Here is a 27,810-nt window from a genome sequence, read left to right on the forward strand (position 1 = left end):
TTGGCTGCCTGTCGGCAGTAAACACGCGCCGATTGGCTGGGCGCGGTTCGGCGGAGCTGCCGGGTTAGGCTGTCCCGAAGGCAGGCAGGCAGGCAGGTAGGCGGGTGAGCGAACGAGCGAGCGCGGGGCCGAGGCGCCGGCAGGGAAATAACGGGCGCGCGCCACTGGGCGCGCCCCCCACCCCCGGAGAGGAAGCGGGACGGGGCGCTCCTACCTAGCACCGCCCCCTCGGGGCCCCGGCTTCAATGGCTGGGGGGGAGGGACGGGGAGAATTTCCGCGGGAGCCGCTCCTCCCCCGCTCCGCGCACAGGAACCTCCGTGGGAGTGGGGAGCTCTCTGCGTACGAGGGGAGGAGGGGGCGCTGGCGCGGGTGGGGTGTGGGGGGCCCATTTCTCTCCGCTCCTGAGGAGCTTGCTCTCTGCTTGCAGGGATCGGGCTGGGGGCCCCCAGTTGTGAACTCTTTCCCCGTGTGGCGACGACGGGCATGGAAAAGTTTCCCTCCCCCTCTCTATCCCACAGTGAGTTCCAAACGAGAGCTGGAAGATCCCGGCTAGGGAAAAGGCAGGACTATGGAACTGCCTGCCACTAGATGTAGCCATGGTCACCGATTTGGATGGCTTCAAGAGTGGAGGTTTTAGTCCTCAGAGTTACTAGCCACTATGGCTAGTTTCCGCCTCTGCTGTTGGAGAACCAGTGGGTGTGAGCTTCTGAAGGATAGTCACTGGGAGCCACAGGTGGGGAGCATGGTGTGGGGGCTTCTGCTGCACTCCAGACATCCTTTGGGACTGCCCCTTGGATGCGTTTATGGGGCCAGTGTGGGAACCTGGATGCTGGTACTGATGAGCCCCTTTAGCCTGACCCAGCAGCTGAGCTCTTCTTGGAGAATGAGAAGTGCTGGGTCAATGAGTTCTTCATCCTTGCACGCCACAGTTGAGGCTGTGTCAAGACTGACCTTCGGCCTCTTTGGGAGCAGTCATGGCTGGCAGGTGGCATCAGCACCAGTCACTTTCCCAGCAAGTGCCAATGCAGTCCAAAGTGCGTTTTCTCAGAAGCAAGTTCTAGCCAGCATCTTTTCCTTGGACCTCTGCTTCTCATGCCCAGCACTGACCCACTCTGCTCTCAAGGATCTGTGCCCTTGCAAAGAGGATATTTTAAGTTAAAGGTGGGGATCCTTTAGCTCAAGATGGTCTTTTCCTTATTAAAAATTTTCTGAAGTCTGCAAGAAAAGGGGCGGTCCATTGTTAGGAATTATCAGGGAAGAGCCAGCAAAGCTGTGATGGTCCCGAGACCCATTTTCTTGTTCTGTGGGAGTGGCGAGGGCAGTTCTGCTTTCCACCCTGCTGTGGCTGCCAGCTTTGCAAGTTGGCATGCCCATGCCTCCCTCTCTGGCCCTGGCATCCATCAGCCTCCTTGGCAGGATGGACAGGGCTGGCGTCCTTGTCCAGCCACGTGCCTCTTTTGCGACGCTTTGTGGCTGCCATCCTCAGCACTTCCTTCTTTCCTTAGGCTGCCCAGATTGGTGAAGAGCTGGCGGCGTTTGAGGAAGCTGCCTGTGCCCTGCGAGGCTCCCTGGTGGAAGCAGCTGCCAGGCCAAGCGCTACCTCTGCCTCCTTGATTTAGCCAGCAGCCTGAAACATGCAGCAGTGTAAGACCACCTCGCTGCTTCCTGTAGCGCTGGAGGGTTGGGTGATTCTCCCTCCCAGCTGGCTTCTGCTGCCACAGGGGAGACTCCTCTCCCTGTCCCCTTTTGATTCTGGCTTGCTTGCAGAGCGGGATGGTTGGCCACCCAGTCTGGAATGTCGTCCTGGACGACCACCGTTGAGGGCGACGGCACGACTCCCAAGTTCTTTGTGGGCTCCCGAGATGACGAGGTGGACCTCCCGGGATCAGACATGAAGATGGATGAGATTGACTTCTTTGAGGATGACGAGGAGGAGGAAGAATCAGTAAGGAGCCTCCTTGTGTGGCTGGCATAGGTGCCAATGGGCTCCCTCAACATATGCCTGGGCCTCTGGGATGTGTGTGTGGTGTACAGATGGGAGCCTGTTGCTGTAATCTGAGAGGGAGGACCTTTTGGCTTCCCCAACTAGGCCAATTGCCCTCCTGCACCTAGGGAGGCTGCAGCTCTCTTGAACAGATGCTGTTCGTTGCAAACAGGGGCACCTCTCTGCACTTGGGCAGAGGCTGCCCTATTTTGGGGCTTCTGGGGGAAGGAAGAGGTGCTTCTTCCACCTTGGTAGTAATCTGCTCTCTTACTCCCAAAGAGTCCCATTTAAGGCAGTGAAACAACTCGGTGCCTATTGTGGAGAAGGCACATAGGGGGCTGCTCATGTGTCCTCTCCACTTAACTGCTTGTGGATGGGATGTCTCCTTTAAGGCAGACTCTCCCTTGGGCTACCCCTTGGGCAAAGGGGAACCTACCCCCCAGTCTCCCCTTGGAGCAGCTCTTGGACCAGGGTCTGTGCGTTTGTGCGGCCCCTTCTTGGCTTTGTTATCCAGACTTGCTGAAGGCACTCCTTGATGATGCAGCGGGTGGGCAGTTCAATTCCGTGGCTCTCTGACGATCTCCTGGCATTCCCCTCAGCCTCCGGAGCGGCAGATTGTGGTGGGCATTTGTGCCATGACCAAAAAGTCCAAGTCGAAGCCCATGACACAGATCTTGGAGCGGCTGTGCAAGTTTGAATACATCACGGTGGTGATCATGGGGGAGGACGTCATTCTGAATGAGCCTGTAGAGAACTGGCCGCCCTGCGACTGCCTCATCTCCTTCCACTCCAAAGGTAGGATGCCTCCCAGGCTGCTACCCCAGCTCCTTCTCTGCCTGGTTCGTGTGCCCCCGACTGGCCAGCCTCCTCTGCTCCTTTTTATCTCTTGCAGGCTTCCCGCTGGACAAGGCTGTTGCTTACGCCAAGCTCCGCAGCCCTTTTTTGATCAACGACCTCAATATGCAGTATTACATCCAGGACAGGTAGGAATGCGGAGATGCTATGGAGGGGATATTGGTGGCTTAGGATAGGCTGCCTCCTAAGGCAAACTGTTGGATTTAGATGAGTAGGAGAGGTTATTTTTATTTTATCTCACTTGCGTGAGAATGCAGATATCTATTTCAGCTTCAAAGGTCCAGGGTCCAGCATGTGTGCAGCCTAAGATAGCCTAGCCTGAGGTCTGGGTAGTGTCTTTCCTGGGCTTCCCTTGCTGCTCCACAGCAGCAGAGAGGGAGGCCTGTTGGGTCATGTCACAGGGGAGGAAGGCTGGCTGGCTGGCTAAGCAGGATGATCTGTGAGATGATCTGCTAAGAAGCAGGGTCTGGCCCTGTAGCATCCTTCAGGTGGTATCCTTGCTCTCTGGTCCGCTTCCTCTGCAGGCGGGAAGTGTACCGGATCTTGCAGCAGGAGGGAATTGACCTGCCTCGCTACGCAGTGCTCAACCGGGACCCTGACAAGCCGGATGGTGAGTGGCCTGTGAGCGAAGGGTGAAGGTGAGGATGATGACTGCAGAGTCTGAGACATGCAGATGGCAAAGGCTCCCTTCTCTGGTCTGAGCTTGCGATCTCTGTCAGTGGAGCTGCTTCTGGAGCAGACAGGTGTGGTCTTGAACGCCTTCATGGTCCAAGCACCGGGGGGGGGGGGCTGTTCTGAGCATCCTTCTCTGGCTAGATGCTGCAATAGAGGTTTGATGAATTGCTGCATCCTGCTGCTGTTGGGGTTGTCCTGAGCTGCCACCCTTCTTGCTCAGGCTCTTCTGGAGATGGTTTGGCTTGTGTCCTGGACGCAAGAGGGGGAGCAGATGCCAAACAGCAGAGTCCTCTTAAGAAGGGCTGGGGAGCTTGCTGTGGCCCTCCGGACTTTGTTGTTGGCTGAGGTGTGTGATGGGAATTGGGGTCCAAAGAGACACCTGGAGGTCTGCTCCCCATCCTTGCCCTTAAGGATGAGTGACCCTGAGGCAGGCCTTGTCTCCTCCTTGCAGCCAGCCACCCACCCCCCCTGTAGGGACTTCATATTTTTGTTTCATTCCCCTTTTACCTCTGAGGACCCCAAAGGGATGTCCATGCCCCCCCTGCCCCATTCAGGCTGAGTGAAAGGAGGTCAGTCCAGGCCTTGTCCCACAGCCTAGGTGCTGCACCACCATATATAAAAGCCCGATGGTTTTATAATTTTGTGGTGCCTACATGATTTTATTGCTGTGGTTTTTTAAAATGAGCCGGTGATTTACGAATACTCCTATAAATAAAGCCTCAACTCCACCTACTTGCCTCCTTTGCAGGGCAGAGGCTGGCTTCACCATCTGTATCTCTGTAAAGGGGAAGCAGTTGGGCTGCCTGGCTCTGTGGGGAGGGGCAGGGGCTGGAGGGCTTGGGTAGCCTCTCCCACCCCCCACCCCCACAAAAAAACATGGTTGTGCTTTTGCTGCAGAGTGCAACCTCGTGGAGGGGGAGGACCACGTAGAGGTCAATGGGGCCATTTTCCCCAAGCCCTTTGTGGAGAAGCCGGTCAGTGCTGAGGACCACAATGTCTACATCTACTATCCCACCTCAGCTGGTGGGGGCAGCCAGCGCCTTTTCCGCAAGGTGAGCAGGGTGCGAGGGTAAATCTGGGAGGCCAGCTGGATTTGACCTTTTGGTGCTGCAAGAGAGGAAGAGAGAGAGTTTGTCGGATTAGCTGGTGGGATTCCTGGATGCTTGCTGTGGTTCTAGGGTGATAGAGGCCCCAGTGGGACTCTGTCCAGAGGTGAAAGGCCACAAGGCCTGCCCCCCACTCTGTTTTCTGGTGCTGCTTGGCCAGAATGGGGTTGGAACAGGGCAGGGCACTTGTTCTGAAGGGCTGACAATTGCCCCCTTGACTGGGGAAGGGGAGTTCTGCAGCCCTGCCCCCCGCCAGCACCTCCACCCCAGACATGCACCCCTCTCCCACCGTTTGAATTCCCCGCTTCTTTCAGATTGGGAGCCGCAGCAGCGTCTACTCCCCTGAGAGCAACGTGCGGAAAACTGGCTCGTACATTTACGAGGAGTTCATGCCCACAGACGGCACAGATGTCAAGGTAGGGCCTTGAGGGGGGAGGGGCAGAGTCGCCACCTGATCTCGGAGGCTGCGGGGGAGGGACGAGGGTGTAACTTCTCGACTTTGGTGGCTCAGGTGTACACGGTCGGCCCAGATTACGCCCACGCAGAGGCCCGAAAGTCCCCGGCTCTCGATGGGAAGGTGGAACGGGATAGTGAAGGGAAAGAAATCCGTTACCCTGTGATGCTGACAGCTATAGAGAAGCTGGTGGCCCGGAAAGTCTGTGTGGCTTTCAAGGTTGGTGTTGCTTCTCCTGCTGAGGAGTCCCCTGTGCTCCTCTGTCTCCGAGGCCTGGGCGTCCTGGGGCAGAGCTTTGGAGGAAGGCCCAGCTGAGTAGTAGGGGCCCTGTTCTTCCTCCTCCTTGCCTCCAGCATCTTCTGGTTGAGGTTCCTCAGAGCCACCACCGAGGGGTCCTTAAGCCCTCTTGGGAGGCCTGCCAAAGGGTCATGGTGCTGCTCCTGACTTCAGTGGCTGCAAGCAGGGGGAGGGGGCTGCTCCTTGCACCACTGCCGCCTCCTCCTCCTCTTTCTGCTTGGCTTGGTTCTGCCTGTGGCACCTGCTGAGCACATTGGCTAGTTTAACTCTTCCCATGCCCCCCCCCCCATTTCTCCCCCTGCAGCAGACAGTGTGCGGCTTTGACCTCCTGCGGGCCAACGGCCACTCCTTTGTCTGCGACGTCAATGGCTTCAGTTTTGTGAAGAATTCCATGAAATATTACGACGACTGTGCCAAGATCCTGGGGTGGGTTGCACTTTGTCGTTCCTGGTTTTCCTTGGGTGGTGTGTTCCTCCCACGTGGGAAGGTGGTATGCCCAGGGTGGGGGACCTGCCTGAGGCAGCTACCAGGATGGGAAGATCCGAAGTGGATCTCTGACCAGGTCTGGCTCCTCCCTCTCTCCCTGACAGGAACATTATCATGCGTGAACTGGCTCCCCAGTTCCAGATCCCCTGGTCCATCCCCACGGAGGCAGAGGACATCCCCATCGTGCCCACCACCTCGGGGACTATGTGAGTGTCATTGGGCTGGGCATTTCTGTTGTGGCTTCTGGGGCATTTTTAGATTTTACTCTTGGCAAGCGTTCTTACTTGCCATGCCTTGGACTACAATTCCCAAAATCCCTGAGCTCTGGCCTTGCTAGCTAGGGGTGATGGGAGTTGTAGTTCAATAACATCTGGGGACTCACAATTTGAGAAAGACTGCCTTAGAGGATGGTGGACTGGCTCTCAGAGCTCTGGCCTTGACTGGAGAGGAGGGAGAAGAGGACGGAGGCCATCCTTGGGTGGGAATACGTGGAGTGGGGTTGTCCACTGCCCTTCTGTCGCCTCTGGTGGGCAACTGCAGAGCAGGGCTTTTCAAAGCTTGCCATCTTCTTATGCAGCCTTCAACATATTCTCCACCTTTGTAAAGCTTTCCTTGCTTGGGGAAGGAGTTTGCCTCTGCTAAGTGTGGCTATTTTGAGAGCGGGGCAGCCTGAGATTGGTATCTTTTGCCACAGGATGGAGCTGCGCTGTGTGATTGCGGTTATACGGCATGGTGACCGGACTCCCAAGCAGAAGATGAAGATGGAAGTGAAGCACCCCCGGTAAGAAGAGCCCCCCCTGGGGCTGCACTCTGGGTGGGTGTCTGTTTGTGCAGCCTCTTCTCTGAGAGGGTCTTTAGTAGGGCTGGGCGATATCTGGTTTTCAACATCTATGATATATCACCAGCTAAACACTGCGATATATTGATATATCACAGTGTCTGAAATAAGGATGGAGCTACATAGAGAAACTGGTTGGCTTCACGGTTTCCCCCACATTTTGATTTTTGCATAGCATGCAAACACACACATCATCATTTGTAATATATTGCTAGGTCAAAAACTATGAAACCAATATCACGATATGGGCTTCAGACTGGTTCTGGATGATACATTGATATACTGCCCAACTCTAGCCTTTAGCTGGTTTCCCTTAAACACTTCATCTCCCCTGAGCAGCAGCATAAGCAGCCACCTCATTCTGGACCTTGTCCAGCTCTGCATTTCCCAGCCCTTTCCTTCTCAGACCCTGGACCCCCTCTAACTTTGCTGCCAGGTTCTTTGCGTTGTTTGAGAAGTACGAGGGCTACAAGGCTGGGAAGCTGAAGCTGAAGAAGCCAGAGCAGCTTCAGGTGAGGAGGACTGGCGGCTGGTGGGGCCAGGGGCCCTGGGGCACCTCTGCCTTTGCCTTCCTGGCTTGGGCTTTGCTGTGCAGGGGGGACCTCAACACACTGGCCTGGCTGTTGGGGGCTGGCATGTGGGTCTGTGGGGGGTAGGGAGGTGGTGAGGCCGAGGGCCAGGTGTGGGGAGCTCATGGCCCTCTGGGCCCAGAGGATGTGCTCGGCTGCCCTGCCAACCCAGCCAACCCTTTGCCCTGGGCAGGAAGTGCTGGACATCGCCCGCCTGCTGGTGCTGGAGGAGGGAGCTCATGAGGATTCTGAGGCCGAGGAGCAGAAATCCAAGCTGGAGCAGCTCAAAACTGTGCTGGAGATGTGAGAAGTGGGTGTGGGTGGGGGCAGGTGGCTTGATGGGCCCCCAGTTCCTGATTTTGAACAAGAGCTCTGGGAGGGTAAGGTCCAGCGGCATCCCCTGCCCTCCCCACTCTCTACTGGGGTGGTTTCCTCTACTTGGCACCCAGCAGTTCATGCCGCCTGGTGGCTGTGCCCTTAGAAGGCCCAGCCCCTTGTGAACCCGTCTGGCACCTCCTCCTCCTCTCAGGCTCTCCCTCTTCGCATGCAGCGGTGGGTGGCCTGAGTGGCGAAGGAGGGAGGAAGGGGCCTGGCTTAGCTGGAGCTGTCAAGGAAGCCCTTCCAAGCCCCTGCTTCTTCTCTCTCCTCCCGGCAGGTACGGGCACTTCTCTGGCATCAACCGCAAAGTGCAGCTGACCTACCTGCCCCACGGGCGCTCCAAAGCATCCAGCGAAGAGGAAGGCAGGTATCTGGCTCCTGCGGGGGCTGTGGGTGCCTCAGGCCTGGTGCTGGCAGGAGTGGGGGGCAGGTGGGAGGTTGCCCCCTACCTATGGCTGCCCCTGATGCCACCTTGGTTGAGCTGGGCCTTCCATCTCCTGGCCCCGCCCCACTTCTCTGTGGCAGCGTAGCTGAGCAGGAGGGGCTTTCGTTTCCTTGACTTGCTGGAGTGTTGTGGCAGTTAAGAGCATAAGCTGCACAGGGCGTACGTATTTGCACATGTTAATTTTATTTAGAGGAATTCTTCCTTGCCTTTTGCCGCACTGTCCCATTGTTGGGTTCCAACAATGTAGTATAAAAATGGATGAAAGCAGATATAATTATAGGGAGAGTCCCAACAAGTCCAAGCGTTCCAAATGGAACAGAACTGATTCCGCAAGACCTTCTTTGTCAGGGGCAAAGAGGTGTAGATGGCAAAAGCTGTGTACGAAGGCACCAGGTGCTCCTCCTCCTCCTTCAAAACTTGGAGGGAGGTAGAACTGCCAATCTTAGCACCTGAGAGGACCTGTAGGCATGGAGGCCGTCTTTCAGACATTTTGGACTTACAGAAGCCTCTTGAATAGAAATGAACTAACAGCCAACGCAGCTGTTTTAACGTAGGAATTATATGAGGTCTGAACAAACCCCAGCCAGTACTTTGGCTGCTGCATTTTGGACCAGTTTAATCGTCTTCAGGGACAACCCTACATAGAGTCTATTGCAGTAGTCCAGTCAGGAGGTTACCAGAGCATGGATAATCATGGCCAAGTCACCTGTCCCAGAGGGGCTGTAGCTGGCAAGCCAACCAGAGGTGGAAATACCGTATTTTTTGCACCATAACACTCACTTTTTTCCTCCTAAAAAGTAAGGGGAAATGTCTGTGCGTGTTATGGAGGGAATGCCTACGGGTGGCATGCCTACGGATTTTCCTCCTCTAAAAACTACGTGCGTGTTATGGTCGGGTGCGTGTTATAGAGCGAAAAATACGGTAAGCATTCCTGGCCACCAAGGTCACCTGAGCCTCCAGTAACCATGATCTGGGAGCACCCCCAAGCAATGAGCCTGTTCCTTCCAGGGGACTTCAGCCCCCTTCAATGGAAGTCATTGCCCCACCTTCCAGACTTGGGAGCTCTGAACGCAGAACTCCTCCAACACCTCTTTAGGTTTTTGAGTGCTCTGTCAACACAGAATCCTTGGCCAGAAGCCATGGGTGGGGTTTTGGGCATGGCTCCTGTGGCCTTCCCCAGCGCATTTCCCAGCAAGCAAGACTGACACCCACTTTGGTCCCTTGTCCCTCCTTCCTGACTGGTCCCTCCTTCCTGACTGTGGTGGTGGGGAGGCCATAGCGGCTGCTGACCTCCCTCCTGGGGATACGGGGTCTGACTCTTGACTCTCTGCTGTCTCCAGAGGCCCGCAAGGAAGCCTCCCCGTCTCTGCTGCTGGTGCTGAAGTGGGGAGGCGAGCTGACTCCCGCCGGGAGAGTGCAAGCTGAGGAGCTGGGGAGAGCCTTCCGCTGCATGTACCCGGGGGGCCAAGGTGAGGCCAGGTGTGGGGAGCACGGTAGTGTGATGGGAGGGGGAGCCGGGTTTGGCCTGGAGGTCTCCATGCCTCAGCCACTACCCTTTGACCTTGAGGCTCTCCTCCCACCTTCCAGGGGACTACGCTGGCTTCCCAGGATGCGGCCTCCTTCGCCTGCACAGCACTTACCGCCACGACCTCAAGATTTACGCCTCTGATGAGGGCAGAGTCCAGATGACTGCAGCTGCCTTTGCAAAGGTCCTTGCAATCTCTGTCTTCCCAGTGACTGGGGGTGGGGGTAGGGTACCTCTTGACCTGGCTGTATCCTCTTGCAGTGCTTCTGTGGGTGCAGTGGCAGCTGAGCCAAGGCCACCTGGGGATGACTGCTGCTCTTGCCTGTGGCCAGGCCAGGATGGCTTTCATTCCAAAGGACCAAGCGATGATCTGTGGCGTTCCCTTACCACCACCACCACCAGGTGCTAATGCCTGTGCCCCATCCCATTTTGCTCTGCAGGGCCTCCTTGCACTGGAGGGGGAGCTGACCCCCATCTTGGTCCAGATGGTGAAGAGTGCCAACATGAACGGCCTGCTGGACAGCGACAGCGACTCGCTCAGCAGCTGCCAGCACCGGGTGAAAGCTCGCCTCAGGGAAATCATGCAGAAGGATGCCAACTTTGGGGAGGAGGACTTTGAGAAGGTGAGGAGGACAGGCAGCTAGGCTGGCTGGCTGGCTGGTTGACTGGCTGGCAGGAGCCACTGGTAAAGGGGAGGGCAGCTCCCTGGGCCAGGCCAGCTCAAGGCTTTGGCCCTTGCATCAAAGGAAAGAACTTCAGCTTTCATGGGATCTGGTGCTGGCAGTGAGGCTGGGAGTGAGGAGGTATATCCTATCAGCCGTTCCCTGCTGTTCCAGTTGGAGAGGGGGCCGGGGGTGGGACTTCTGCATCCGTGATTTGGCCAGTGTCCCTTGGCATGATGGGTAGGCAGGTGAGTAGAAGGGCCTTCCAGCCGGCAAACTTCCTGCTCATTAAAACAAACTTCTGGTCCTGATGATGGAGGGGGAGCCTGTCTTCCCCTCTGGAAAGCTTTGGGAAAATGGGCATCAAGGCTGCAGGATCCGGGAGGAGCGAATGTTGGTCATATGGCACCCGGAGGGAGGACAAAATTTGCCGCCCCTCACAATATTTCATATTCATTATTTTTTGGCACAGTTGCTTTTTTAATGGATCTTCTCGGTAGGTATCTGTATAAATAAAGATTATGATTCTAATGCACGGGGGGTGGGGGTGAGGGTGGGAAGGGAACCACCTGCACCACCTTAAATCTGGTGTTGATCCAGGGCAGGGTTAGGAGAAAATAACTTTGCACTGTTGGTGGGTTATTTCTAAGGGCGGGGGGACAGCATGTGGTAAAGCAGGGAATTGCACCTCCACTGAAATTAACAAACAAACAAACCCTCTCTGAATATTAGCTTAGCAGTTTTGAAGCAGGTTTATAAGAAAAAAGGGACAAAATAAAAGATAAAGCATGCAGCTAGTCCTCAAGAGTGTGGCGTTTCTAAAAGCCATAGGTTACCACTAGAAGCCCAAAGGCATCCAGAGAGGGAGCCAGCACCAGTTGGCGCTTGTGGGGGTGGCTGAGCCAGAGTTTGTGGAGGGGAGGGAATGACTTGCAGAGCCCTCTCCACATTGGGAGGGGGAACTGCTGGCTGGGCCCATGCTTCAGTTCCCCTTTCGCTCTGATCCTGCCTTCAGCTGGCACCCACGGGCAGCATCTCACTCGTCAAGTCTATGAGCATCATCCAGAACCCTGTGGAGATCTGTGACCGGGTCTTTGCCCTGATTGAGAGCCTCACGTCCCAGATACAAAAGCGCCTGGAGGACCCCAAGTCTGCAGGTAGGGAGTGTGCATTGCGCCATAATAACATTGTGTCGTTTGAAGCAACTGGAAGCATAATAACTGACTCCTTTTGGAAGAAATCGTCCAGGCCCATAGAAATATCATTCAAACTTTTACTTGCAGAACTTGCTTCATAACAGAATTAAAACATCAAATATACAGTGGTGCCTCGCAAGGCGAAATTAATTCGTTCCGCGAGTCTTTTCGTCTTGCGATGTTTTTCGTCTTGCGAAGCACGGTCGGTCGCAACTGCACCTCTTCAAGCGGCTTTAGGAAAAAAGCGAACAAACTCGCAAGACGTTTTCGTCTTGCGAAGCAAGCCCATAGGGAAATTTGTCTAGCGAAGCAACGCAAAAACCGAAAAACCCGTTCATCTAGCGAGTTTTTCGTTTTGCGAGGCATTCGTCTTGCGGGGCACCACTGTACATCCGAAACATCCATACATTTTCTTGTGTTGTCTAGCACAGACTCAGCGTCTTAGAAATGCAGTCGTACCTCGGAAGTCGAACGCCTTGCGAGTCAAACGTTTTGGCTCCCAAATGCCACAAAGCCGGAATTGAGTGTTCCAGTTTGCGGATGTTCTTTGGAACCCAAGCATCTAACGCAGGTTCCACGGCTTCTGATTGGCTGCAGGAAGCTCCTGCAGCCAATCGGAAGCTGCACCTTGGTTTCTGAACATTTTGGAAGTCGAACAGACTTCCAGAACAGATTCTGTTCGACTTCTGAGGTATGACTGTAAAAGATAACTTCAAAAATCAAAACTGTAGGGCAGGGGGATAGCTTGGCAGTTTGTGTTTGTGTGTGAGCACTTTAGTCCTTTATCGGTCCTTGTGTGAGTGTCCTAACCTTCCCCCCGCTCCGTGGGTGGGATGACTGATGCTGCTGCTGCTGATTCCTCAGACCTGCAGCTGTACCATAGTGAGACACTCGAGCTGATGCTTCAGCGCTGGAGGAAACTGGAGCAGGATTTCCGCCTGAAGAACCGGCGCTATGACATCAGCAAGATCCCCGACATCTATGACTGCGTCAAGTACGATGTGCAGCACAATGCAGCTCTCAAACTGGAGGGCACCTCCGAGCTGTTCCGGCTCTCCAAGTCCCTGGCGGATGTTGTCATCCCCCAGGTGAGGCCTGGCCCTGTGAGGGAGGGTGTGGTGGTGGCATGGGGCTTGTGGGTTGCCCTGGGCTGAGTCCCTTCCTGCTTCCCCAGGAATATGGCATTAAGAAACAAGAGAAGCTGGAGATAGCTGTGGGCTTCTGCCTGCCTCTCATCCGGAAGATCCAGCTGGACCTGCAGAGGACCCACGAGGATGAGTCTGTCAACAAGCTGCACCCCCTGTAAGGATCACCCCTTGTATTTTTATACAACTTAAATCTCCTTACTAGTTATAAATAGAAGAGCCACTGAAAATTGTGACCTTCCGTTATCAATTGTTCCCTTGCTTTAATTTTTTTTAAAATAATTTTTATTGAATTTTCAAATCATAACAACAAATTTTCCACAAATCTTAATTAAACAATTTATATATCCATATTTCTCCCCTCCTCACTCTTTGGCTTGCCCCGTATTTCCGTATTGATTTATTAAACAATTTCTATACCTTGCCGGTTTTACTTCTTATATAGTTGTGATAGTTTAGTCAAAACCTGCCAATGAGTCCAAATCTTTATACTGTCTTTTTATATACAGTGGTGCCTTGCAAGACGAAATTAATCCGTTCCGCGAGTCTCTTCGTCTTGCGGTTTTTTCGTCTTGCGAAGCATGGCTATTAGCGGCTTAGCGGCTATTAGCGGCTTAGCGGCTATTAGCGGCTTAGCAGCCATTAACGGCTTAGCGGCTTTAAGAAAAAGGAAACAAACTCACAAGAACTTGCAAGATGTTTCGTCTTGCGAAGCAAGCCCATAGGGAAATTTGTCTTGCGGAACGACTCAAAAAAACGGAAAACTCTTTCGTCTTGCACGTTTTTCGTCTTGCGAGGCATTCGTCTTGCGAGGTACCACTGTAGTTTATAAATGGTTCCCACTTATTTTAATGGTTCCCTTGTTTTAATTTTTTCATCTCCTTGATGCAATTCTAATAACTCTTAATAGGTTAACCATTTCTCTTTGCCTGTCAACTCTTTTCTGTAGATAGCTTCTTGTGGTGAAATCCATTTGAGGCTGGGTGGGTGTTTGTGCATAACACATTTACTTTAACTGTATCGTACCACAAATGCCCATGCCATCCAAACCTTGTTGCATCCTTCTAATTCCAAAAGTTTCTAAATGTCATCCATTCCTTCATCCATCCTAAGCAACAAGCTACAAAATACAGTTTCAAGTCAGGCAAGCCCTATCCTCTTTTCCCCTTTGCATCTTGCAGAACTTCAGATTTAACTCATGTTTTCCCCTGCCATACAAACGTAAATAAAGATTTTTGCCATTGTTTAAATGGTATATCAGTGGTCAAAATAGATATTGTTTGAAACAAAAAAATCTCATTCTAAGCAAGACATTCATCTTTGTCACAGAAATCCTGCCTAACTTGACAATTTTAGTTTCTCCCATCTTGATATATCTTGTTTAATTTCAGCCCATGTCTTAACATAATTATTTTGAAATGACATACAATTCGCATTTGTCATGGTTATACCCAAATACTTCACTTTTTTATTAATTTGAAACCCCGTTTTCTCAATCAAAATCTTTGGGTCTTCAGTTGTCATATTCTTTATTAGCATTTTCATTTTCTGGTGATTAGCCTTAAAGCATGCTAGCGTACCAAACTCATTTAATTTATCCATAAAAGTCTCTGCTCCCTGTAGTGCATTTTCCAAAACTGTCATCAAATCATCGGCAAATGCCTGTAACTTACAAGTTTCTTTTTAAATCTTTGCTCCCCAAATTCTTTTGTCTTGTCTAGTGTCTCTAAACAAAACTTTCAAGATCAAATTGCAGTGTAATGGGCACTGTGATTGCCCTCTTTCCAAAAGACATTTGTCTTTTTCTCCTTGTGAATCTGCGTTGGCCTCCAAGCCCTCTTGGTGACAGAACTCCCAGAATTGTTGGTGAGCTTTTGGTCCCCTCACTGCTTTGACTTCTCTGCTTCCAGGTACTCAAGGGGAGTCCTGTCTCCGGGGCGCCATGTCCGGACACGCTTGTACTTCACCAGCGAGAGCCACGTCCACTCTCTGCTCAGCATCTTCCGCTATGGGGGCCTCCTGGATGTACGTGAGCCAGCCATGGTGTTGTGTGTGTGTGTGTTTTGCCCATGGAGAGGGGCTGACCCAGGGCTCTCCAGTGCCTTCTGCTGAAGGGGGAACCCTTTGTCTCCTGATAACTCTGGCAGCACCCTCTGCTGGTGGCTCCAGAGTCAGCCTTGAATTTCGTTCAAGTGTCTGGAGGGTGGGCCTGAACTGTCCTCCAAACACGGGGGGGGGGGGGACGGGACGGGACGGGGGACAGGAAGATGCTCCCTGCAGCCTTTTCCTCTGAGCCATCCTTGGAAGACTTGCTCAGTAGTTCACCTCCCTGGTTTGACCCAATAGTCACTGAATATCATTTATAGATGTGCTTTTCAGGTGAACCCACAAAGCAGTTTACATAGAAATACTTAACCAGCCAGCCTCCATTAAGACTTTATAATGGGAAGGCCAAGGCCAGCTACCAAGGGAAGAGAGCACCTTCTGCCATCAGGGCAAGGGTGTCTTTGGGCAGCTCAGGGGGGCAGCTATGGGAGGAAGAGGCTACTCCATGGACTGTGTGTGTGTGTGTGTGTGTGTGTATTGGTGAGTCAAGCCACTTGCTTCCGCTAGACAGTCACCTGGATTTTGGCATGTCGTGAGAATTGGTTGGAGCTGGTTCATCTGAAAGGGTCCACAGCACAGTGGGGTTTTTGGCCAATGCTAGGAAGAAAAGCTGTGGGCTGCGAAGTCTGCCTTGTGCTGAACCCCTTCAGGAGGGTTTATGCGAAATTCACTGGGGGGAGGAGCGCTAGACCCCTTCCAGGTCCCTTCAAGGCTGAGCCCGCCCCCCTTCCAGGCCCTTTAATGCTGCCTGCCCCGGTCCTTCTCTTGCCTTTCAGGAATCGAAAGACCCTCAGTGGCAGAGGGCCATGGACTACCTGAGCGCCATCTCGGAGCTGAACTACATGACACAGATTGTCATCATGCTGTACGAGGACAACAACAAGGTGAGGGAGCAGAGGAGGAGGAGGAGGAAGCTGGCCGGGGGGGGGGGGAGGCCGAGTGGCCAAGCCACTGTGACGTCTTCTCCAGCAGAGCCTCACTGCTCTCTTGGCAGGACCCTTCCTCTGAGGAGAGGTTCCACGTGGAGCTGCACTTCAGCCCAGGGGTGAAGGGCTGTGAGGAGGACGGCAGCGCCCCGGCAGGCTCTGGTTTCCGCCCGGCTTCCGCAGAGGTGAGTCCATGGCCTCTGAGGCTGCTGGGAACAAAGGTGCTTGTAAGGCAGCTGGTCTGGCCAGTCCCCATTGCTCCCAGACGGTGCTGGAATGGCCGTCTGCTGGGAAGGTGGGATGAAGGGCAGCTCTGACCTGATCTGGCGCAGGTGCTGAGAGATCCCTTCCGACTACCAGAGGAGGGAGAGAGAGAGTGTGGACGCTGCCTCTCTGGGCTGTGTGTCTTGCTCTGCCCTGAGGAAAGAGATTATGCTACCCATTTTACCTCAGGCTAATGATGGAGGCACATCCAAGTGACTGAAGGTGCCTTGTTTGATTTCTGCATTATCACAATGGTAGTATTACTAGAAAGAAAGTCTCTGTCCTCTCTGGCTGACCTCTTTCCTCACAGTGTGGGGCAGGGGGGAGACTTTCCCAGCCCAAGGGTTCCCTTCCCTCCTGGACCCACATGCCATTAGTGGGCGGGACCAAAACCTAAGCGGAGGATGCAAATTTCCCCTTTGTTCAGTAGGCCCATTTCTGTACACCTTCACACACAGAGCCTGTTCTGGATACAGGCATGTGAGAGGCAGAAGCTCTTGTGCAACACAGGGCCAGTCTGGGATGTGGCTTGGGGAGCATGCCAGGGGCCGGAGAAAGGGGCCCAGAGGGCCACTGCATTCTACCCCAGGTCTGAGGTTCCCACCTCTGCATCACCGCCTCCAACCTCCTTTTCACTGCCTAAAGTTTCCCCTCACTTCCAGTTCTCAGCCCAAGGCAATGCCCCTTACACCCCACCCCCCTTGTGCTGCTTTCCTGCAGAAGGAAGCCAAGAAGCCGGAGGAGGGGAGCCTGGAGGAGCTGGCCAAGCCCAAGGCCATTGTGGAGATGGACCAAGCCCAGCACCTCTCCTCTCCGCCCCCGGAACCCATCTACGTCCAGCGGAGATCCCCTCTCATCCGCAACCGCAAGACCGGCTCCATGGAGGTAGAGTAGAGGGGCTAGACAGGCTGTGTGTGTGAGAGAGAGAGAGAGGGGGGGGGGAGAGATGCCTGCCAGGACAATGAAAAATTCACCTGAAGATAACGAAGACAAGAGAATGTATTGTTCTTTACTTCTACCAAAACATTTGTGCTATAACCAAAGCTCTGGTTGGTGGGTTTGCCTGCATCTAGAGGGAGGATCCCCAGATGTCGTGGCCCAGAAGGAGGGGAGGTGTTTTTTCCCTCCTCCAAGAGCTGCTTCCTCCTCTGCCCCACAACCACTTTCTGTCTACCAGTTTGTCCCTTGCTGCTGCTGCTGCCCCCGGCCAAGGTGCCAGAGGCCTCCAGAGCCACCTGAGTGCTTGTTTTCCACAGGTGCTGTCTGAATCTTCCTCCAAGGCGGGTGGCTATCGCCTCTTCTCCTACTCACGGCATTCCTCAGAAGTGAAGCAGAGCGGGTTAGGTAGGAACTTCTCTGTTCTCTCTCTCTCTCTGTTGACAATCCTGGTTGGTCAGTGGGTGGGATTTTGTATGTTTTTTCTCCCAGCCAGATAGGATCTGAGGCTGTCTCTGTAAAGTGCCCCCCTCCCCCTGAGCCTGGACTGCTTGCCTGAGGCCCTGCACTCCCTTCCCTTCTCTAGCTGGCCTTTTCTCCTGTGGTGCTGCTCTGGGATCTCACAGACATTTTGAGAGTCCAGGCAAGGAATGTCTCAGGTAGGTAGGCAGGCAGTTTCTGACAGTCAGCAGGAGGGACAGGGAGTCTTGGCCTGAGGGCTAAATGTGGTTTTTCTTTTTTTAAAAAACCTTTGGGATTTGGGGGGGGGGGCAGAAACACATAAATGGATTTTTACCAGCCCTTCTTGGGTGAAGAAGCAATGGCAGTGGCCACCCTGTGCCCTCCAGCTTTGGCAGGCTGTTTCCCTGGCACATAGGAATGACCCCCTCCCTGCAAAATGAAAGGAGCTATATTCATGTAATGAATGAATATTACATCTTAACGGAAGAACAATAATAGCCCCTGTCTCATTGAAAAAGCCCTGGCGGTGGAGAACCCTACCCCCAAGACACGAGTTGTCTTCCAAATGCCTCGTGTGTGTGCAATCACTCAAGAAAAAAAGGCAGGTTCTGATTTAGAGCCCTTTTTCTGAGGCGGGGGCAGATTTGGGGGCTTCCTCACAGGCCCTTCCTTCCCAAAAGAAGGTCACTGGCCAGGGGACCCCTTCCCATCTCCCCAGAGCCAAAGACAGAGGTGGGAGGAAGGAGCTTCTCCAAGGGGAAGATTGGAGGGTGCGGTGTGTGTGTGTTTTGTGCCATCTGTTTGAATCCGGGCACTGACCCAGCACCCAGGCCTGCTTACCTGCACCTTGAGACCATTATTCCCCTGACGTAACAGGCTGCTTGCTAAATCACCTGCACTCTTGGTCTGGAGTCTAAATTGGGGGTGGGGGACACTCTGCACTTGGCTCCAGCCTGCTCTACCTGGCCTTGCTGGCGGGGGAACTTGGCGTGTGGTCCTGTGGTCCAATCACGGTGCTTGCCTGAGCCAGTAAAAGCCCACCCACCCCACTCCACACCCATACCTGTGTTGTGATGCTCCCTCTTGCACCTGCCCTTGCTCTGATCCACAGGGCTCTCTGCCTGGGTGGTCAGCCTCTTCCTCTGTCCCTCGGGCTTGGGAGTGTTTTGGTCTGGTCCTGGGCTTGTGGGCTGGACCACTGACCATCGCTTCTGGCCACGGCATGTGAGAAGATGGTGAGGCTTTGAGAAGCTGGAGCAGGCTGGCTGTGCCCTGGGCCACAAAGGTCTGCCCCTGCTCCTCTGTTTTGTGTTGCTCTTCAGAGCAGATTTAGGAGCTGCAGACCCCCTCTCGCCTTCTTCCTTTGCCGCTTGGAGGGGAGGACGGTGGCAATTGGGGGCCGCGGCGCCTTCTTGGGCCTCTTCCTCCAAGGGCTGCTCTGCTGCTTTCTGCCCCACTAAGCTGGGTTGCCTGAGCTGCATGTGTCTGTGTGTGGGGTGTTTGTGTGCACACGTGTGCTACTAACAGCTTGCTGGACCTTTTCAGGGTCGCAGTGCACGGGTCTCTTCAGCACCACGGTCCTGGGGGGCTCCTCCAGTGCCCCCAACCTCCAGGATTATGCCCGCAGCCACGGAAAGAAGTTCGCCTCCAGCTTTCTATACAAAGATGGTAGGTGCAGCCTCTGCAGAGACATCCTGAGGCTTGGGGCTGGGCACTTGGCGGGGAGGTTCCAGGGAAGCTTGGGGGCTGAGCACTCCGAGGACCCCCTTGCCCTCGTGGGTCCTGGGAGAGCAGGGCTGGGAGAAGGTGTCTCCACATCCTGAGGGCCTTTTGCCTGGAGCTGCCTGGTCTCACCAACACCACAGGTCCTCATAAGGACGGAGAAGCAGACGTAGTCACGGCATCCATTAGCAGGGGGATGGAGAGCAGGTTTGAAGCTCTCAGGGATCAGCCTCACTAGTGAAGTGCTCCTTCTCCTCCCAGAGCAGGATGGGAGTTGCCTAGCATTGAAGAGAAGCCGCAGGTGCCAGGAGTTGTTATGGGTGGCATCGTGGGGCAGGGTGAGCAGCTGGGTTGGCTTTTCAGGTGAAGCAGAACAGGAGATGGGGTTGCCGCTCTGCAAGTCTCTACCAAACAGCCTGCAGGAATGATTCTCCTCCTCCTCAGTGGCATTTACTGGGTCTCTCTTGGGGTTTATTCGTCTGGCAGCTGCCTTCAGCCTTCAAGCATACACAAGGTTGTTATAAAGTCCTGGCAGGGTTTTCACACCAAATAACACCTTCCCTGTTTGAGAGGGGCTTGCTTTCTGCCCCTTGCAGCGGAGAATTCTTCTCGGCTCCAGCCCTGTTGTGACTAGCCTGTCTTGCAACTGGGCTTGGAGCATGGCTCTCAAATAGTTGGGGAGCTGCTCAAGAACTTTCTGAGCCTCTTCTGGCACCTTCTGGTCCTCCCAAGGTCTTTTTCGCTTCTTTCATTTGCTTGGTTGTTGAAAGAGAGAGAGAGAGATTCTACAGCGCTTGCTGAGGCCTGGGTTGGCATGGCAGAGGAAGGGGAAGCCTGTTTTTGTGGGCTATTAAGGTTGGCCTCTTGGGGGCTGCTCCTAGTATCATGCTGGGGTGATTTCCCACAGGGTTGTGTGGTGGGTGCTTTCTCTTCTTTCCCAACCAGAAGCTTAGGGGTGTCTGTAACACTGTCTGACCCAGCTCAGCAATATTGGCAGGTGAAGGGGTTGGGCTGATGCTGGTCCTTGGCCAGTAGAGTGTTGTAGAGTATTCCTGCACCCTTCATTGTGGCTCTGGACAGGGAGGTTGAAGAAGCAGGGGCTACTGCCCTCCTCCTCTGCCCTTCTCTCCCATGGGACCCATCTGGGGAGTGCTTGTCTTCGGTCTCCTGTTGCGCTGCTGTCCTGTGGTGCCCATTGCCCCTCTGTGTGTGTGTGTCAAACCGTCCCTTGTGCATGTTGCTCCTCCCAGCAACCTCCTGGGGGAGGGCAGTCTAGTGTGGGGTGAGGTCCCTTCCTGTGGTGGGCCTGTGCTTCCAGCAGGGGGCGCCACAAGCAGATGTGCGCCTAACTGACGCGATGCTCTCATCTTGTTTCCTCAGAGCTCTTGTCTATGCCAGCTGTAAAGCGGTTTTCTGTGTCATTTGCAAAGCATCCAACTAACGGTACGTTTGCTTCTTAATTTGACGCTCCTCCTGCTCCCTCCACCCTTCCTATGTCTTCCATCCCCGTGTGCATGAGTGGGCAGCTGTGTCGTGCTGTGCTGTCCTCCCCCCCTGCCACTAACCACCCTCTTGGCTCTCCCTTCTGTGTTCTCACGGGGATGGGGTGGGAGCAGAGGGACCCCTCAAAACATAAACAGCAGCAGCAGGGAGGGCAAGATGAATTACCTGCCCCGCCCCCGGCTGGAGTGACCTGATGGGAGAGAGCCTATGGGGTACTAGCTGCTCCCCCCTCGCTGTGACCCAGAGTGGGGAGAGAGCCTTGCCCAGTTCCCCCCTCTCTTTAGGCTGCTTGCCTGCTTGCTTGCCTGCCTGCCTGCCTTCCAGTTCTCCCACCCCCAGGCAACAGGTCTTGCTGGGCAGTGTGAGTTCAGAGGAGGGGAGGTGCCTCTCTCTTTTCATTGGGGTCTTTGCTTCTGCCGGGGTGTCTGGCTCTTGCCCGACTGCAGGAGGTCTTGGCTGGCCCTGGGCAGGCTTGGAGGTGTCTGGTGGGTGGAAATTGGGGTGGGGGAAGCTGCTCACAGCCCCTTGGGGAAGGTTTTCTTTCAGAGTAAAACATGCTAATTGCATTAGAGAGATTTCCAAGTCTTTTCACTTCTGGAAAAGACAGGTTCCTTCTGTTTCTGCTTGCTAAAGTAGAGGGCTGCAAACTCCTTCTAAGCCTCAATCATCTCCCTTTCCTTTGTGCTTATTGTCACTTTCTTCTTTGCTTCCCTCTTCTGTTATTTGCCAGCTAGCAAAAAGTCTTGCTTAAATCACTGGAGGGACCAGTTGGAAGACAGGGCTGGTTGTAAACTCCAAGCCTCATATTTGGTGCTTCTGTAGTTCTACAATTTATTCATTTAAATTTATTCATTTCATTTTATTCATTTAAATTGGGCTTTTTGGTTTCTAGGAGTTAAAAGCAAGGTTTTAAAAACCAGTCTGTGGTGCTTGAGTGCATTTCTCTCCTCAGTAGAGCTGAGGAATATCCCTGCCTCCCCTGTGGCTGGCTGCCAGTGGAGGGGCACCCCCACATTTTGCTCAGTGGAGCCCTTTGCATCCCATGTGAGGTTTGAGAATGAGCGGTGGAGGGACTCTGAGGAGGAGGGGCAGCCCAGAGCCGCGAGGGGGGGGCGAGGAGCAAGAGACTCAAAGGCTGTAGGCTTACATGCCCCTTCCTTGCATGCAGAACAGCAAGGCCAACTTCTCCTCCTGACTGGCTATTTCTGCCTGGGGGAGGGTTTCTTCCAAATGGGGGCTTCCCTTAGGGACATCTGGTTGGCCACTGTGGGAAGAGGATACCGGGTCCTTTGGGTTCTTCTGATGATTTTATGGAAACTGAATTGGTGCTGACCAGACAGTGCTTCTGCCAAATGTCTCAAAGGGCCTTCAGGTGCCCAGAAAGTGTTTGCCTGTGTTGTCTATGAAGTGGGAACAGAGTTTGCTCCATGGCGGGTGGTACTGGCAACTGTGCTCCCTCCCCATGCTCTTCCATTGTCCAGGCTGGGCTCCCCCCCCTTCTCTTCCCCTCTCTGTTGCCTTGGCTTTGGCTCTGCTGTGCCCCTCCCCCACTCACCCTTTGTGGCCCCTCCCCCCAGATGAGCTGGAAGGCCCCTGCGGGCGGCTGCTGCTGCGCCACTTTTCCTCTGACTTTGCCGCCAGCCAGCCTGCCTCCCTCCTGGATGCCGCCCTGGCACATCACCTCCGCCAGTGCTCCTACCACTTCCGCCTCTTCCGGGACTGGCTGGTCTCTGGCCGGGGGGACCTGGAGAGCCTCGACGGTATGGCATGGCACTGCATGGTGCCTTGGGGGCCTCCTTGGCTGGGCCCTCCCTGCCCAGGGGGTCCCTGTGGCTCTGCCTCTTCAGGGGCTGCTTCCCTCCCTCCCCTGCCCAGCTGCCCTTTGCCTGGAGGAGGCCAGCCAGGAAACCTCTTCTCTTGCCCTGCCGATTCTTTCTCCGCTCCTCTTCACCAGGCTACAGCAATGTTAAAACACAACCTTAAAAAAACAGCTAAATTCCTGGCTACCTAGAAAGGCTGCGAGCCCTGGTGGGTCTCGCTTGCCCCTTGCCCACCCCCATGGAAGCCGGGCAACTGAGGAAGGGCTGCCCCTGCTGCTGCCGCCGCTGCCGCCGCTTCTTTGCATGAGGTTTGGTTTGGCTTCTGGGGGCCCCCCCCAGGTCCTGGGCATTGTCTCCCCAGCCAGCCCAGGCTGTTCTGCACCTGGTGCCAAAACCCTTGCAGAGTGTGCATGTGTGGGTGTGGGAATTGTGTTGCATGGGCAAAGCAGCTTCCCTGCCCCACAACCTGCCAAGGGGGAGCAGTGTGGGACTTGAAGGATGGAGGGCTCTTGGGCAGGCCCATAGGGACCCTCCCTTTCTCTTTCCCACCCTGGCACACAGGCCCAGCCACTCCCTGCATGGCTTTGAGCACTGGGCTGGGCTTTCTTCCCAGGAGGCCAAAGCTTGATTTTAGGGCAAAGCTGCCCAGGTGGCTCTTGACCGGGAACCTGCAGGTGGGGGAGGTTGGCAGCTGCCTGCAAGATGCCTGGCTTGTCTTCCAGAGGAGTCTACTGCTTGGGTCATTGCAGACCAACACTGCCCAGGAATCGCCTTATTCCTTCTGTCTGTCCCTGCGTGATGGCCAGGCTGGTTTGTGTTCCACTATCAGGGCAGCTCAGCAGGAAAGAGGACCAGGCCTCCCCTCCCTTTGGCCTGCGTCTTCTGGGCGGGAGCTTCTCTTCCACTGGCGCCGTTCCCTTCCCGGGGAGAGGAGGCTCACTTGCAGGCTCCTTTCACAACCCTGCCTTATTTGCAGCACAAGTCCCTGCAGTTTAAAAGCCAGCAGCTCTTTTGGACTGGTGCAAAGCGCCCCCCCCCCGAGTGGTGCTCAGCATCCAAGAGAGGAACAGTTTCAGGTTTGTGTATAATTTGCACAGTGGCTTCCTAAGAGTTTCTTGGGTCATAAATGCAGATTTTGCAGCTTCAGAAAATTGGCTCAGCTCCCCTTAAGATGGTCAAATGTTGGTTTGTGATGCCAGAATTGGTTAGCGGATGTTCTGCTGGTTTGACCGACGTGAGGCACTGGAGTCCAGGCTTCCTTGCCCGATGCAGCCCTTTCCCTTCCACGCAGACCCACTGGAGTATTGCTGAGCATTCTGCAGCATCCTCTGCTCAGGTGCTGCAGCGGCAAAAGCCACCTCCTGGATTGGGGACCTAAACAGCCTGCAGGTGGGAGGCAGCTCCTGAGCAGCTATTTGCAGACTGTATAGCCCTAAGCCATGAGGGCCTTGACTCCAGAGCTCAGTGCATGGTGGGGATTGCTGACTGACAAGGGGCAGGGGGCTCTGGACCCCCAACTCCTCTGGGAGTGCAGCGGCCTCTGCCGAGGCCCAGTGTTAGAAACTGGAAAATGAAAGCTAGGAGCTAAATGGCACCTTAAACCTAGGTTATGGGCACAACAACGGAATGTCTAACTAGGTGCATTTTTTCAACAACAAGAATGCAAATCTGAAAATGAACGAACTGCAGCTAAAATATTATGTTCATTTTTCACATGGTCTAGTCCTTCCCCTGCCCACCCCCTAATATTCTTAAGAGCGTTTCTTCTCCAGTCTTCAGAGAGTAGCTGGAAGTGGGGAGGCAGAAAAAGGTCCGTTGCTTCCACTCTGCAGTTTTAATCTGAAATCTTAGGCACAGTACTGCACCCAGAGCTCAGAACTGCTCGTGCTAATCAAATTCCCTGTCAAAAAAATGTGCCTAGAACAATTGGAGTTTCGAACACTGTTCAGGCCCAACCGCTCTGCCCTTCTTATCCCTTCCTGGCCAAGCTTTCCTCCCAGCCCAGCTTGGAGCAGGCTTTGTGTGGGGCGCAGGCTGCATAAAAGTACAGGTCCACAGGGTGGGTGTGGGGGGTGATACTGGAAAGGGAGCAAGGAACCAAGTGTGTGTGTCTGTTGTGTGGAGAACAAAGCGGTGACCTGCTCTAAAATTTTCAGAAATGCTTTATAAGAAAAGAATGAGCAAACTGTTGTTGATGGGACATTTCAGAAACAGAGTGGCGGGGGCAGGGCCTTCATCCTTCCCTTCCATGGGAACCAGGAGGCAGGAAGCTGAGGTTGGACAGTATGTCCCTAACCCTAACGCTCTCCCTCTCCCATCTGCTGGAATAGCTCCAGGGTTAGAAATGCCAGTTCACCCAGCAGGGGTAACACAGACTGAGAATGGCTGCCCAAAGGTTGGGGAGGCTGGGGCTACCATCACTAGGACCAGTTACGGCACACCACTAGAGTCCCTGGGCAAATTGGTTTTGAAGTTTGTTGCATCACCTCTAACAGCCCACTAGGCAAGTCGAGAAGAGCCTTTGGGGGTCTGTTCAGGGCTCCAGGTGCCAAGGAAGGCCTTTCCCTTCCCCAGGGACAGGGAGGAGCAGCAGCCAGGCAGCGGGAAGGTGGGCTAGGTGAGCTCCAGGTTTTCCTCCCAGCCCCTGCGTGCTTTTGCTTCTGAGATGCTGGGCTGGGTCTGGCCTGCTCTTTGGTGTGTTTTGGGGGCTCCATGCCTGTGGCTCGAGGGGGACATTGGGGCTTACTTTGGGCGTCTGGTGGGGAGGCAGCCACCACTGGATTTTCTCCTCTGCAGAGGTCCTTGACGCTGGGTGGGGGGTCTGCTCTGCCTGCAGGCTTTGAAGGCTGCTCCATGGTGCCCAGCATCTACCCCTTGGAGACCCTGCACAACTCGCTCTCCCTGCGCCAGGTCAACAGCTTCCTGACGGCTGTCTCCAGGACCTGCAGCACCAGCACTCCCCACTCAGGAGCTGCCCCAGGTACCATCATAGGCAGGCAGGTTGGGCGCTGTGCTGGGGTCCCGGGTGGCCACCCCCTCAAACTGAGCCCCCTTCTGCCCCAGGGCTTCCTGCAGGGCAGCACCCATGTTTTCCAAAGCAGCTTTGCCCAGCTGTGTAGAAGCAACACATTTCACTGCACACAGAAATAGAATACCCATTTTCTGGGGTGCCACCACTGAAAGGGCATCCCATCTCAGCACGGAGACCCTTTGGTGTCTTGGTATTGCAGCTGCATGAGCTAAGGAGCTGCAGGATATTGGAGAGAAGCCCTTAATCAGCTAAGGAAAGCTTGAGAGTGAAGAAGACATTTATGTTTACTGAGAACTATGTGATAGATGAGCAGAATTTGGCTAAAATAGGAGAAGTGTGGGGGCTGGCCTGGGCTGGGGGAACACCTGGGGGCTTCGACAGAAGTGCCTTCCTGGTCACCAGGAAAACCCCAGGCCCCTCAAAGGTTAGCCTGAGCAAGGGGCATCTTTGACTCCAAGGTGGGGGTGGGCAGAAGGGGTGGTGCCCAGAAGCAGGCCCTCGCCAGGGGGCTCACAGTGTTGTCCTCCTCCTCTGTCCTGCAGCGCTCTTGGACTCCCTGATGGAGAGCCAGGGGCCAGGCGAGGACTTGACGCCGCAGCAGATTCTCTCCTCTTCTCTGCCTCTGCGCCCCCGCTCAGACAAGCCTCCCTGGTGTAAGTAGGCATGGGGCTTGGGAGGGAGGAGCAGTTTGATGGAATAGACACAGAGGAACAGAAGGCAAGGCTGCCCAAGGGGACCTTACAGGCCTTTGGGGTGGTCTTTGTGCCAGCAGGAGGAATCCCAGCCAATAGGAACAGAAGGAGCGGGGGCTAGGGGTGGCAGCAGCAGCAGGTAGGTAGGCTGGGCTGGTTGCCAGGTTGCCAGGGGCCCTGAGCCCAGACCTTCCTGGTGCTTGGAGTTGGTCAGGGCAGCAGATCTGTCTGTGGGGGAGCCTCCCTGCGGGCTGCACAGGATGAGACCCTCACCCTAACTTTGCTTGGGGCAATATGCACCCCCACCCCGCCCGGATTGTGTGGCTACTATTAGATGCTGCCCTGGGATCCTCCTGGCATTCTTCAGGGTGGGACAGTTGCCAGGCCCTGTGCCCAAAGCTGTGACGGTGCCAAGGAAGGGGTTTGCAAGGAGCTTGGGGGGGGGCATTCTTAGCACCTCATCCCCCCCCCCTGACCACCTTGTTCTGATTGCCTTGCAGACAGCAGCGGCCCCTCCAGCACCGTCTCCAGCGCAGGCCCTTCGTCGCCCACCTCCTCTGTGGAGAGCTGCCCCCGCTTCAGCTTCGTCTCTCAGACCAGCAAGGAGCGGCTGGCAGGGCCCATGGAGGGGAGCCAGCCGGGCAACAACGGAGCCTTCAGGGAGAAGGGAGATGAACAGAGCCTTGCCAGGGAAGCCTCAGCACAGGAGGAGAAGGAGGAGACAGAGTCTGGCGGGCAGGCAGCCACAACCATACTGCAGAAGGGACTGGAGGGAGGGGAGGAGGCTGCCTCACCCCAGGAGGAAGAGGAGGAGGCGGCTGTGGTGGCGGGGGAAGAGAGTGAGCAGCTGCCCGCAGCACTGGAGCTGCTGGAAGTTGGGAGCAGCAGAGGTGCAAGGGAAGGGCAGGCAAGTGAAGGACGGAGGGAGCTGGACCTGCCAGAGGAGGAGGAAGAGGAGGCGGCAGCAGCGGAAACTAGCTCAGGAGAGGCCACCTGGGAGGAGGCCCTGCTCAGTCCCTTTCTCCCGGTTGGGGAAAGCACTTAGGCAGGAGAGGCCTGCTGCCAACTGAGGCTGCCCTAGTGGGAACCTTTCTTGCCCCTCCAGGAGGCTGCCTGCCTGAGCCAGGGCCCCCCTCTTGCTCGGAGTCCACCTGGCGGGGATGGGCTCTGTACCAGCAGAAGTTGGGGCTGTTCCCCACTTCTGGGACATGAGCCTCACTGGCCCAGCCAGGATGGCCTTCTTTCTCCAAAGTGTCTGGCTGCAGCTGCGCAGAGTGGGGGGAAACTTGAAGAGACACCCTCCCCCAAGTGGTGTCCCCCTGGCAGTCTGAGTGCGAGAACTGAAGAGGTCTTCCTTGCTGGCGGCAGCGGTGGGGGTGGGAGGCTCTCAGTGGGGGGGAGGTCCTCCAATCCTGCTGGCCATTGCCAGGGTACAAAGCTGCTTTGGAAAAATCAGGTTTTCTTAGAAACACGTGGATGAGATGCCAAATGGTGTACAGTACAGAGTAAATATTTAATATATTATTCGTGCTGGCAGGTGGAGGGGGCTGCTGGAGGTCCCCACTCCCCCACCCCCGCTCCATGGCCAGGCATGTGTCGCCCGTGGTTCAGATGTGTCTGTGTTTCTCTTGCGAGGGATTGTACAGCCGTCCCCTGGAGTCCTCCTTGTGCTGCATTTTGTGCGTGGAGTAAAACGCCGACACTCCCAAGACGGGTGGCTTGTGTGTGTCTC

General features: G+C 54.9%; 1 protein-coding gene across 8 annotated transcripts; it reads left to right on the forward strand.

Annotated features, from left to right (window-relative positions):
• Positions 1–27,789, forward strand: PPIP5K1 (diphosphoinositol pentakisphosphate kinase 1). Of its 8 annotated transcripts, none has more exons than XM_082199488.1 (32): positions 1–96; positions 1,507–1,645; positions 1,769–1,946; positions 2,585–2,780; positions 2,878–2,968; positions 3,365–3,450; positions 4,413–4,567; positions 4,936–5,037; positions 5,133–5,294; positions 5,677–5,798; positions 5,963–6,064; positions 6,553–6,639; positions 7,133–7,208; positions 7,459–7,568; positions 7,921–8,006; positions 9,429–9,557; positions 9,676–9,797; positions 10,054–10,236; positions 11,291–11,432; positions 12,336–12,559; positions 12,646–12,773; positions 14,527–14,641; positions 15,499–15,606; positions 15,717–15,833; positions 16,633–16,797; positions 17,169–17,256; positions 18,856–18,978; positions 20,413–20,475; positions 22,113–22,295; positions 25,192–25,335; positions 25,929–26,039; positions 26,579–27,789. In XM_082199488.1, the coding sequence occupies exons 3-32, from the start codon at positions 1,797–1,799 to the stop codon at positions 27,121–27,123; spliced, it is 4,215 nt and encodes a 1,404-aa protein (XP_082055614.1). In that variant the 5' UTR covers positions 1–96; positions 1,507–1,645; positions 1,769–1,796; the 3' UTR covers positions 27,124–27,789. The 8 variants fall into 8 exon arrangements, with proteins under 8 accessions (XP_082055614.1, XP_082055615.1, XP_082055616.1 ...); XM_082199489.1 differs by having other exon boundaries at positions 86–104; XM_082199490.1 differs by lacking the exon at positions 1–96 and adding an exon at positions 120–340.
• The last annotated feature ends 21 nt before the right edge of the window (positions 27,790–27,810 follow it).

The sequence above is a fragment of the Podarcis vaucheri genome (genome assembly GCF_965113315.1).
Source record: "Podarcis vaucheri genome assembly, chromosome: 14".
In the NCBI taxonomy this organism is placed as follows: domain Eukaryota; kingdom Metazoa; phylum Chordata; class Lepidosauria; order Squamata; family Lacertidae; genus Podarcis; species Podarcis vaucheri.